The sequence below is a fragment of the Euleptes europaea genome, chromosome 3 (genome assembly GCF_029931775.1).
Source record: "Euleptes europaea isolate rEulEur1 chromosome 3, rEulEur1.hap1, whole genome shotgun sequence".
Classification (NCBI taxonomy): Eukaryota; Metazoa; Chordata; class Lepidosauria; order Squamata; family Sphaerodactylidae; genus Euleptes; species Euleptes europaea.
This window is the reverse complement of record NC_079314.1, coordinates 71,932,163-71,944,819: the sequence shown is the minus strand read 5'-3', so window position 1 is coordinate 71,944,819 and position 12,657 is coordinate 71,932,163. Positions and strand designations below refer to the sequence as shown.

At 43.9% G+C, this 12,657-nt stretch overlaps 1 protein-coding gene across 1 annotated transcript in view; it reads left to right on the top strand.

The window, feature by feature from the left end:
* Positions 1–6,179: 6,179 nt before the first annotated feature.
* The window catches only part of CPM (carboxypeptidase M), a 47,511-nt gene continuing 41,033 nt past the window's right edge, over positions 6,180–12,657 (top strand). Inside the window, exon 1 of the mRNA XM_056847265.1 lies at positions 6,180–6,336. Coding sequence (XP_056703243.1) covers positions 6,180–6,336 — 157 coding nt within the window. The remainder of the gene's footprint in view (positions 6,337–12,657) is intronic.

Genomic DNA, 12,657 nt, shown 5'->3' with positions numbered 1-12,657 from the left:
GGTTGCCAACCACCAGGTACTAGCTGGAGATCTCCTGCTATTACAACTGATCTCCAGCCGATAGAGATCAGTTCACCTGGAGAAAATGGCAATTGGACTCTATGGCATTGAAGTTCCTCCCCTCCCCAAACTCCGCGCTCCTCAGGCTCCAAAAACCTCTTGCCAGTTGCAAAGAGGACCTGGTTGGTTTCCCCACTCCTACACATAGAGCCAGCTGGGTGTCCTTGGGCTAGTCACAGCTCTCTTAGAGCTCTCTCAGCCCCACCTACCTCACAGGGTGTCTGTTGTAGGGAAGGGAAGCTGGTTTGATTCTTCCTTAAGTGGTAGAGAAAGTCAGCATATAAAAAACAACTCTCCTCCTCCTCCTGCAGGAAATAGTTTCCAGAGCTTAATATAAGTATATTTCTGGTAGCAAGGAGGGTTAAGGGGAAAACAGTGAAAAATGTTTTTCCCATTAGCTACACTTATGGAGAAAGCTAGCTTTAACCTCCTGATCTCTATAACTAATCATGGGGCTGCATCTGTGGAACTTTCCAGGATGTGAGTGAGTTCCCCCCTCCCATAACAGGTTCCCAGCTGAAACGCATGATAGAATTTGGCTAGCCTGAGAACCTGTAGTTGGAAAGAGACTGTTGCAGGGGAGTGGTCTCTGCGCTGCAAAAGGCAAAAAAGACTTCAGGTTGGAAAATTTCTCCAAGATGGATTCTCTCTTGACAGTTACACCTACGGTTCCCAGGCCCAGCCTGGCAACCAGAAGGAGATAGGAGAACGTGGAGAAGCGACCATCAGTGACTGTGTGACATCGCTTTTGGGGAAACCTGGAAGTGATGTCACACCTCTCTAGGAATTACTAGGAAATCACTCTCTGGCAATTCCTAGAAAAGCATGATGTCACTTCTGGGGAAAACCCAGAAGAGATATCACGCAGTCACTGATGGCATTTAAAAAAAAATTCTCCCACTGGCCACTGGACTACTGACAGGCATGTGGCAACCCTAGTTATGTCCTGCTCTAAGCTTATCAGAATCAATGGACTTAGAAGAGTGCAACTGTTTAGGATTTCGTTGAGACTCCTCCCTGCACCATTTTGTCCAATATAAATAGGCCCCCAGAATAGATATTGGACTAACAGGAAAAAATACAGGCATGTATTGAATTCCTATCTTCCCTAGTAGGGATAGGTTTACTCCTTTTTTGTCTACTCACATTATTAAAAGTGAGAAAGCCAAGGACGGCTCATTATGAAGTTATACATATCCAGCTGGGAGACCTACAACACCATCAGCTATCCTACAATTTAGCAGAAGAGAGGAACAACATCTGCCTATTCATCTGTCCAGCAACAGCCAGCCACTCTGCAGCAAGGGGAATGGAGAGATGGCACAACTACCTGCTTTCATTCAGTTGTATTTAAAAGCCTTTAGAATTTTTCTTTCAAACAAAAGAAAAGTGGGATGTAAATATAATAAATACAATACAAATTAAAAAAAACATGCTTCAGCTTATTACAGAAATCCTGCTTTTGTACATCTCTCTCTCTCTCACACACACACACACACACATTTTCTTGGGTTGCAAGTTAGAAAACAGTATGGGGTCAGAAACAAGTATTAGGTAAAAGCACCAGAAATCTTTCATATAATTGCAGTGATGTGAGATACTATATTAATAAAAATACATAAAAGTATGTTGCATTTGCACATGCATTTATTATGATAGGGTGGGGATAAAATTTGTCTGTTAGCCAACGCATGAAAAAGCATGAGCAACTCTAGTAATAACTGCAATTATAGAGGACTATTATTTCTGCACTCTAATCTGGTGCATTCCATCCCAGCTATGTGTTACTAAACTAATTAGAATGTTTTTAAAATGTCATAAAGGTATTCTTTGTTTGATGGCTTGTAAAGTGATTTTTTTTTGCAATGTGTGCAACATACATTAATAGTGTTGCCAACCTCCAGGTGGTGACTGGAGATCTCCTGCTATTACAACTGATCTCCAGCCAATAGAGATCAGTTCACCTGGAGAAAATGGCCACTTTAGCAATTGGACTCTATGGCATTGAAGTCCCTCCCCTCCCCAACCCCCCCTCCTCAGGCTCTGCCCTAAAAATTTCCAGGTATTTCCCAACCTGGAGCTGGCAACCCTATACATTAATTAACTATCATTACATTTAATGGTCAGATAAACAACATGCATGTGAACGTCACATCCTTGAAGCAAAAATTCCTTTAAAGGTTAAAGTTAATAATTACCTTTTTTTCTGTGTTTTCAGGGCCTATCTACATATTACACTGCTTATGGAGCTGCCTCGTGTGTACCCCAGATTCTGTTGAACCAGACATGCACAGGGAGTTTTGTGTGGAAAACTGATTCCCAGGCACATGGGGGCCTAATTCACAGTGTGCAAAGATAGAGAGCTTAAGCCTCCCCTCCTGCCATTTTTCTGATCTGAAACAGCCCCAGGGAGCTCCCAGGCATCTACTACGGGTCCACTGGGGAAACTTAATTGTAGCCAATCAGTACACATAAGATTCCTCACGAGGTAAACAGTAGCTCTCCACAGCTGTGTCAGGTGAAAAAAATGGCACAGAGAGGAGAGAGTTTACCCCATAGTCCTGATATGAATCAAGCCCCTGTGTGCCTAGAAATGGCTTCAGCAGAGAACTCACAGCACACATCTGGTTTGACACGACCTGGAGTGGACCCATAAACAATGAACACACGAAGCTGCCTTATACTGAATCAGACCCTTGGTCCATCAAAGTCAGTGTTGTCTATTCAGACCGGCAGCGGCTCTCCAGGGTCTCATGTAGAGGTATTTCACATCACCTACTTGTCTAGTCCCTTTAACTGGAGATGCCGGGGATTGAACCTAGGACCTTCTGCTCTACCACTGAGCCACAGCCACTCTCCTAATATATAACATACAGTTAGACCATCTGGTTTCCTGAAAGATGGTGGGCCAGCCTCATGAGCCAGCTGTGCTGGCAGCTTCTATGCTTGTTTCAACGCCCAAGCAATGTAGTTACAATCCTCTGCATTCCCAGCAGACAAGTAGAGAGAACAAGAATATGATAACACTAAGAGATGCTTCCAAAGCATCCCATTATGCACTGATGGTACTCCTACACAAGTTATGCATGGAAGACACCAGTTAATTCAGTTCAAAAGCCCCTATGATTACAGGCATATAATTATTTTATCTGATCACTCCTTCCTCCTGACTTAGGTGCCTCTACTCCTAGAGGCTAAGAGGGCAACAACTGATGCTTGCATCTGCAGCCTTTTAGGCGCATCCTTAATAGGGTTGCCAGGTCCCTTTTCTCAACCGGCGTGAGATTTTGGGGGCGGAGTCTGAAGAGGGCAGGGTTTGGGGAGGGGAGGGACTTCAATGCCATAGAGTTAAATTGCCAAAGCAACCATTTTTCTCCAGGTGATTAGTTGAATTAGCAGGAGATCTGCTACTACCTGGCAGTTAAACTAATGAAAAAAGCAGCATGAGGCTCATATATACAAATGAAAAAGCAAGACTAACTATTGGAGTAATGATTCTATTTTTTCAAGCATTTGGAGTAATGATTCTATTTTTTCAAGCAACTCTAAACAAAAATATATTGGCGTGTTGCTGGACACACATGCCAGAGAACAAGGCTGCCACCAGGGCTTAAGGCAATTAATTATAACTAATAACCGTTAACTGATAACAGCCTTACCGGGCTTGTAATTTATGAACTGCCGGGAAAGCTGCTGCACCATAATAAAGACAGAGTTCTAATTTGGAGTGAGCACCTCTTTTGTCATGGGAAAAGATGTGGAACATAATGAAAAGTAGACCCCTTCCCAGCTTGCTTCAGGTCCTGCCTAAGCCCACCCTAATGGTGGTGGAGATGCTGGGAACACCCATGGAAATATCTGAAGGAACAGCGGTGGGTACCCCAGCCGGGGTGGTGGTAGATCCCACTGATTCATCAAACAGATGGGAGAGCCATGCTCGAACACGCAGGGGACCCCCTGCCCCCCTTTTATTCCACTTAGCCCACGGAACCTAGGACAACTCCACTTCAGGACAGGTACAGTATTTCCCATCATCAGTGCCTGCCACATGGGCAAATGTCTCTATACTCCTCTCTTTGATTCCTAGGCTCTGTATGTTGGTGTGTGTATGATATTTGAGTGCTTGTGCACATACTATTAATAAGTAAATCTTTGAAACTGAAATCCATTGCCTCCGCTTTATTCTTTGAATCACGGTTTGGACTCCCGTAGACATAGGTTAGATCCTGCAGGTTATGCCCATTGCTGGTTATTGACTCGCTATTCCCCAAATAAATATCATAACCAAGCATTTTGGCTAACATTACTTTAATGATACTGTTCATATGGCCAATTCAGCCCTGAACTATGTCACACTGACATCAAAATTAAGAAAAAGAAAAAAAGGAACTCTCTAAATAGCCCATAAGGAAATTAGTATTTTTTTAATCTTAACTGACTGGGAAAGAAATTTGGCAACTGCCAATGTATTATTAAAATCCACCCCTGCTAAAAGAACCCTCAGATTATCCAGTTAAGAGACAGATTCCCGGATAAAAGGCTTTATCCATCTGTCTCTAGCCTCTTTGAGCAAGTCGCAGCTCTTGGATATTACCATAGTATCCTTTACTTCAGAGAGATTATTATATGATATTATGATAAAATTTTGGATTATTCTAAATGCATTCTTCTTGTGTTAGGTATACCTTAGAAAGAAATGAAAGTGAGATCACTGGATAATTCTTATGCAAGCAAATGACTGTGTGCCTATTTTAGAAGTATCTTCAGGCTGAGTTTCGTGGAAACGCAGATGAATTCTTCAAGTCATATACCCACTAAATGAGCTTCTTTGATTAATAGGACAGTCAGGAGGGCCTCTCCCTGTGACCTTAATTCATGGGCAAGAACATATGGGAGAAGACAGTCCTTTAGATAACCTGGTCCCAGGCCATGTAGGGCTTTAAAGGTCAAAACCAGCGCCTAGAATTGGGCGTGGGAGCAACTCAATAGCCAGTGTAACTGCTGTAATCCTGGGGTTACATGCTCCTGATAGCTGGCCCTGACCAGCAGTCTAGCTACAGCATTCTGTGCTAGGTGCAGCCTCCGAACACCCTTCAAGGGTAGCCCCAAGTAGTCTATAGTACAGTCTAGATGTAACTAAGGCATGGATCACTGTGGCTAGATCGGACTGCTCCAGGAATGGAGACAGTTGATGCCCCAGCTGAAGCTGGGCAAAAGCACTCCAAGGCGCTGCAGCCACCTGGTTTTCGAAGGTGACTGCTCTGTCGAGTAGCACTCCCAAACTGAGTGCCAGCACCTTTGGGAAGTCAGACCATCTTGAAAGCTGGATGCTGACACATAGGTACGAATTAGTCCTATTTCGCAGAAGGCAGAACTAAAACAGCAGCTATCCTACACTGCCTGTTATTATTTCCAAGGCTTCCCTCTGGCGGCGTTTTCTTTCTCCTCTTACAGGAGGGGGCATTATGAGGGGATAGCACGGCTCGTACGTTTCTCAATCGCGCGCGGTAATTGGGAGAGCGCTCGAAGTCACTGATCTGCCCCAGGACGAAGTGAAGCGCGTCCTTCGCGCTTCAGATTCACACTCTTGTACCCGGAAGGCGGGAAGGGGGGGCCCCACAGCCCTCTTCCTACCGCCGGTGAGAACATCCCCCGCCACCCCCGCCAGAGCGCCCTCCAGGGGCCGACAGCCTGCCGGGGAACGGTGACGGGACCCTCTTCCCCTGTGGGCGGGGCCCGCCTCTGTGGGCCGGGCGGCTTCCGCGTCGCTCATCGAGCCGGGGGGTGGGGCGGCGGGCTCGCGCGCGCGCAGCGATTGGCCCAGCGCCTCTCCGCGAGCGCCGCCCGGCAGCCTTGAGGCAGAGCGGCGGCCGCTGCTAAGGGTCCCAGTCGGAGCGGCTGAGGCGAGGCTGGGACTGGAGCGAAGGCGCGTGACGCCGGCCGAGGCTCGCGCCTTCCTCTCTCCCCCCCCCCCGCGTGCGGGCTCTGCCCGGCTTGTCACTAGACGCCGGCTGTGGGGAGGAGGCAGCGGAGGAGGCGAGAAGCCCCGTCCCGCTCGGGGCTCTGCTCTTTCGCCGCTCTCTCTCTCTCTCTGACCGGTTCTGCTTCTTCCCTAGGAGATGGGTCTCCTTGGCCTCGTCCTTTCGCTCCCTTTGGTGGCGGCGGGGTTGGACTTCAGCTACCACCACACCGCGGAGCTGGAAGCTTTTCTGAGGGAGGTGCGCGCGAATCATTCCTCCATCACTCACTTGTACAGCATTGGCAAGTCCGTGGAAGGTAGGACTGGCCTTCGCGGGCTTTGTGGCGGACAGAGAACTTCCTCTGGGGAATAGGGGTCGCTGCGGGAGGGGGGCTGCAGCCAAAATAAAAAGGTGTCTTGTAGGACCTTGAAGACTTCACGGCATTGTGTTCTGCCATATGCTCTCATGGGCTAGAGCCCGCTTGTTTGGACGGAATGAGTGGTACCCCACCGTGGAGACATTATAGGTCCAACTTACGACATTTTGTTAAGTCTTTACAGACTCCTGTTTATTTTGGGGAACTACTGACAGCAACAGGTCCAAAGCAGATAAAGTGGAATTGCCACTGAAACCAATGGGATTCCAGTGCAATCCTGCACAGCTACTCCAGCCCAAGCCAAGTGAAACCAATAGGTCGCATTAGTGCTGTACAGGATTCCTTTCCTTTTCCTTTTATCCCTTAGAAGCTCCTTGATCAATTGATCTTGAGCAGCATATATCTAGTGTTGGAGGGATATAAGGACTGAAACAAATCTTGCCACTGACAATGTAGCCTTGGGGTCCCTATCACTTAGTAAAAAAGGCATTATGTCAGTCACAGAGGCATTGGATTTGTATATTAAAAGGGGGGAAATATAGTGCGATTGAAGTTCCTCGTAAAAGCGGCATTCCAAAAGGGCATGGGCTAATGAGTCAATAGAGCCAGAAGAGCAAGGGCAGATACTGTCTGAGTATGGTATATTCAGAATTCTGCCCTGCATTACCATAGAAGGGTTAGCATTCAATCTAGCCAAGCAAAAAGCTCTACAGAGACGAGGAGTTGTTAGATAATATGTATAGGCAGGCAGACCACGTGGAGGGGGTATTTCGAAGAACTGGGATGAACAGACACGACAAGCACGAAAAGTAGTGCTGTTATAATCGAGCTCTTTAATGCGCTTTTTAATTTTGGCGCTGTACAGGATTGTCACTTCCAGGTAATGGCCCCAATTCAGAGGAAACTGCTCATGCCTAAATGATGAAATCATTAATTTCAATAGAATTGAGGCACGGGGTTTCTTCTGTATCATATGAGAGAAGTGCAGACTTGTATGGACAGAGTATTCCCAATTACTTGAATGAACCAATTAACATATAAAACATTTTGAGACAGGTTGGTGGTGCTTCATTTTTAATTGCTGTGCTTTTTAACTGGATTAACTAACATGAGAAATGAGTTTTACAGTTGATACAGTTTGAATACCCCAAAATGTCTTCTATATGTGTTTATTGTATTATAAAAGTGAATTTACAGCATAGAGTTTAGGGAGAGCCAAATATGTTTTCCCTGGGCTATCACATGGGGAAATCAGAAGGAGATTGAGACTGGGAAGGGCAGCCATGAAGGAGCTAGAAAATATTTTTCAGTGTAAGGATGTGTCACTGGCCACCAAGACTAGATTAATTCATGCCATCGTATTCCCTATTACTATGTATGGGTGTGAAAGCTGGACAGTGAAGAAAGCTGATAGGAAGAAAATAGATTCCTTTGAAATGTGGTGTTGGAGGAGAGCGTTACGGATTCTGTGGACTGCCAAAAAAAACAAAAACAAATCAGTGGGTTATAGATCAAATCAAGCCTGAACTGACCCTAGAAGCTAAAATTACTAAACTGAGGCTGTCGTATTTTGGTCACGTCATGAGACGACAAGGTTGTGCCTTCCTTTATTGAGTCACTGGAAAAGACAGTCATGTTAGGAAAAGTTGAGGGCAGTAGGAAAAGAGGAAGACCTAACAAGAGATGGATTGACTCAATAAAGGAAGGCACAACCTTCAATTTGCAAGATCTGAGCAAGGCTGTCAAAGATAGGACATTTTGGAGGACTTTCATTCATAGGGTCGCCATGAGTCAGAAGCGACTTGACGTCACTTAACACACACACACACACACGTACATCACATGGGGAAGGGAAACAACATTTACTGAACACTCAACATTTTTTAAACTCAGGAATCCACATATTGTTATTTTATCTCCCCAGTTTACAGGTATGTTGGAGTATTGTGTGGGATGTGGACAGGAATGAGCCTGTGGACATTGTGTATTTGGATTTCCAAAAGACTTGACAAAGTCCCCCACCAAGGACTGCTAAGCAAACTTCATAATCATGGGATAAGAGGACAAGTCCTGTTATGGATTGAGAGCTGACTGAAAAATAGGAAGCAGGGAGCTGGAATCAATGGTCATTTCTCCCAATGGAGGCATGTGAGCAGTGGGGTCCCTCAGGGATCTATGTTGGGACCGGTGGTTTTCAACGTATTCATCAATGACCTGGAGTTGGGGGTGAACAGTGAGGTGACTAAGTTTGCAGATGACACCAAATTATTTAGGGTGGTTAAAACAAAATCGGACTATGAAGAGCTCCAAAAGGATCTCTACAAACTGGAAGAATGGGCATTAAAATGGCAAATGAGATTCAATGTGAGTAAGTGTAAAGTGATGCAAATTGGGGCAAAAAACCCCAATCTTGTCAGATCTTATGCTAAGCAGGGTCAGTACTTGGATGGGAGACCACCAAGGAAGACTGCAGAGGAAGACAGTGGCAAACCATCTCTGCTTCTCCCTTGCCTAGCTACTTGCTTAGGTCTTCAGAAGTCTGTTGCAGCTTGACAGCTTGTATGTATGTACATATTAAGACTTGCACAGATTTAGCCTATGTTATGCTCTAGTATGGTAGTGAAATTAGGGCCAAACATCTTTTCCTTTGCTTAGTAAATGATTTTTCTAAGAATACAGTGTAAAATTATATTCTTGAGAAGTGCATCATTTGTGTGTATAGTCCTGTTTAATCTGGTTTTGCTGAAGCACAATCTGTAACTGCACACAAGGAGGCATGTCCAAGCAAAGAACTAGCTACAGTGGATTTCTCATTGAGACTAATTAACCCTCAAATAGTTCTACATTATTCAATGTCAAGAACTAATCCAGAATACAAATTAAAACATTTTCACTCTTGGGGCAATGTGAAGACCTGCATCATGCCCGTTCCACTTCTGTGAAGTAAATTATCAGTAACAGCATTTTGCTTATGTATGGATTATTATATTTGTTAATGCATGTCAGCTGATGCATGTCAGCTATTACAGTGCAAGAGAGAAGACGAAACTGTGAGTAACTAAGGAGGTTACCGCACTTGTATTCCCAGTGATGTATTAAGAATTTGAAAATGTTATTAAAAATACTGTTCGCACTTTCTATGTATTCCCAGCGATGTATTAAGAGTTTGAAAATGTTATAAAAAATACTGTTAGCACTTTGTTTGGCCCCTTTAGCTGTGAAGGCGTCTTCCAACCATTTATAATCCGTGATATCCAAAAACGCTTTTAAAGCGATGTTTTTTACAACATTTTCAAACTCTTAATACATCGCTGGGAATGCAAAGTGCGGTAACTCGTAGTCTCGTATCATCAAACATTTTCAGAATGCTACTGTCAATCACAACTTCAAGCGAACAAAAAGTCAGCCTGAAATCAGAGAGATTAAACAAAAAATGATAATTCCAGATGGGTAGCCCTATTAGTTTGTAGCAGCAAAATAAAACAGGGGTCCAGTGACACCTTAAAGAATAACAAAATTATACACTTTCGGGAGTCAGAGCTCACTTCATTAGATCCATGGAGTGTACATCTGTTAGGCAGATGCATTAATACTAAAAGCTGCAAACTACAGAAAGTCTTGGGGTGAAGTTACAAGAGTCTGGTTTTTAAAAAGACCCAATCAAAAGTATAACAGATGTATACTTCATGCATTTGGAGAAGTGAGTTCTGATTCACAGGAGGTTATGATGGAATAAATTTTGTTAGCCCATATTGCATTTATAAACATGACTTCTGTATGTTGGTCAAAATACCTTTAAAATGCCGACACCTACTACAGGTTGCACTCAAGTGACTGCTTTACTTTTTCCCTATTGAAGTAAATGACAGCTATTCACAGTATTCGGGGAAGGGGTAGATTTTCCCACACCACTACATGAATAATACACTGTAATGGTGCATTTTAGTTTCTGACTTTCTGCTATTCACTTGTGTAGTGCAAACCAAACTTGTCTTTAGCACTGGGCAGTGCAGTGTCTGTTGACATGGGCTCACATAGATACATTGCATTTCCACTGCCACTGTGTATACATGTATGTGCGTGTTTTAATTAATTTCGATAATTTTAATTAATTTGGATAACAACTCTCCTCTGGAAAAGTTAATGTTGGCTGATTTTATCACACTTTCTTCATCCCCTCAGTTTTATACCTTAATCTTAACTGTATTTGCTTGGGAGTATAGCTGCTTCCGCCCTGACCTGGATGGCCCAGGCTAGCCTGATCTCGTCGGACCTCAGAAGCTAAGCAGAGTCAGCCCTGGTTAGTATTTGGATGGGAGACCACCAAGGAATACCAGGGTTGCTGTGCAGAGGAAGGCGCTGTTTGTCTCTTTCCATGAACCCCCCCCCCAAAAAAAGGGGTCGCCATAAGTCGGCTGCGACCTGAAGGCACTTTATACACACACATAGCTGCTTCCACATGGGGACAATTCCTAATTTTGCTCTCCTTACACAGTGGCAAGAGAACTTCCACACAGGGGTATTCTCTATGGGTATTCTCTATGTACTGCCACCAGCAGCCCCCAGTGCTGGAGGGCTTTTGCTACTTTTAAAGAAATAGTGGGTATATTGCTATAGGTATATTGCTATAGTGTCATGACATTATAGTGTTATACCTACTGTCGATTGTTTAAAGCTGGCAGTTAGCCCACCAGTGAGGAAAATGGACAGAAAATGGCACCAAATGTGGACATGGAGGTGCAGAAATCCACACCTTCCCATCCAAACTATGACCAGACCCAATTTAAGTACAGTAATCCCAGACAGATCATAACAAAGCAGGTTTGTGAACATGCTGTCTGAGGCAGGGCAAACCCCCAAAGGTGGATGATTGTATGAGGTGTTACTACCAAAGCTGGCAAAAAAACCCTAATGCATTTGTGGGGTGGGGAATGCACAGCTAAAGGAATCACCCTGATTCTCATTGAGTGCTTGCTTCAGATAAGTTTGATCATGGTTGTTTAGGCACCAATCAGCCATCCTTGTACACCAAAGTCTCCTGAAGTAAGATGCAAACAATGCCATCTAGATGAGATGGCAAGGAGGTGAGGTCTTTGCCAAAGAGGAATACTTCACTAATGGTATGAGATTTAAAGATTAACCTTCTTGCCTCTGTCAGCCACATTTATCTATTTTTAGACTTTAAAAAAATCTAAATAGTTTATTCTGCATGTTCAGAGCACTATAGGTAATGAACGTAGAAGGATGCAACTGTGCTCAGGATGGCTCTGTAAATCATTCAGAATTTTGAGATGCCAGTGTGGACAGGATAGGTTATCTTGAAAAGCAAGTAAAACCGATCTCGTGTGGGTGACATCTGTGCAGCAGCAGGTTTACATATTCAGTTCTCTACTGCACATGCAAGAAGCACAGTGGGAAAAGAAACTGCTTAGAGAGGAAGTGAAATAAGATGCCATGCATTTGGCAGTCCCCTTCTGCGTATTGGGAGCCCTACTCCAGTTATTAGGGCAGTAGTAGCACTCCCCATCCCTTTCTCTCTGCAGGGATCCTTTTCTCTTTAATCGTCTATGATCAGTAATGTTGAATTAACAAAATTTAACTGTAGGAGATTACTGATTAGGGCCACATCTTTTTTGTTCCTATATTAGTTGTACATCTTTGCATAAGAAACGGTACATTGTTTCCACACCTTAGATTAAGCAGCAATTATAGTTTGACCCAGATAATTTTTAAATTCTGTGTCTGCTAAGTATAGGGTGTTGTCGGCTGCATTAACTGTTTCACCATGGGAAGTCTTTCTAGCTTCTCTTTTGTTACAGCAGCATTTACATGCATGGTTTATGAGGACTGCATTTTAATTCTAATGTTCCTTGATGAGATAGGGTGAGCTGATGGGAAGGCATGCTTGATATCATTTGAAGAGTTCCTAATATATCATGCTGGCCTTTTTCCCTTTAGGGAGAATGTTGGGAAAGCTACATCTACATGCTCACTCTTCAACATCAACATAAAAATAATTAGGCTGAGGTCCTAAACACATTTCCTTTCATCAATTTTGATGGAATCTACTTCTATGTTCCAGTGTTGAGCACTGAAGTACTGGGATGAGTTTTATGTGACCAGTTTTGAGAAAAGAACATCACCACAAGGTGATCCTATCTTTCCATTTCCTTGTGAAAGTTATCACTGATGCATTACAAAGAGTCTTGTAACACATTCGTTTGGCTTCCACTGGCTGTTTACCTTTTGCATCAACTGAAA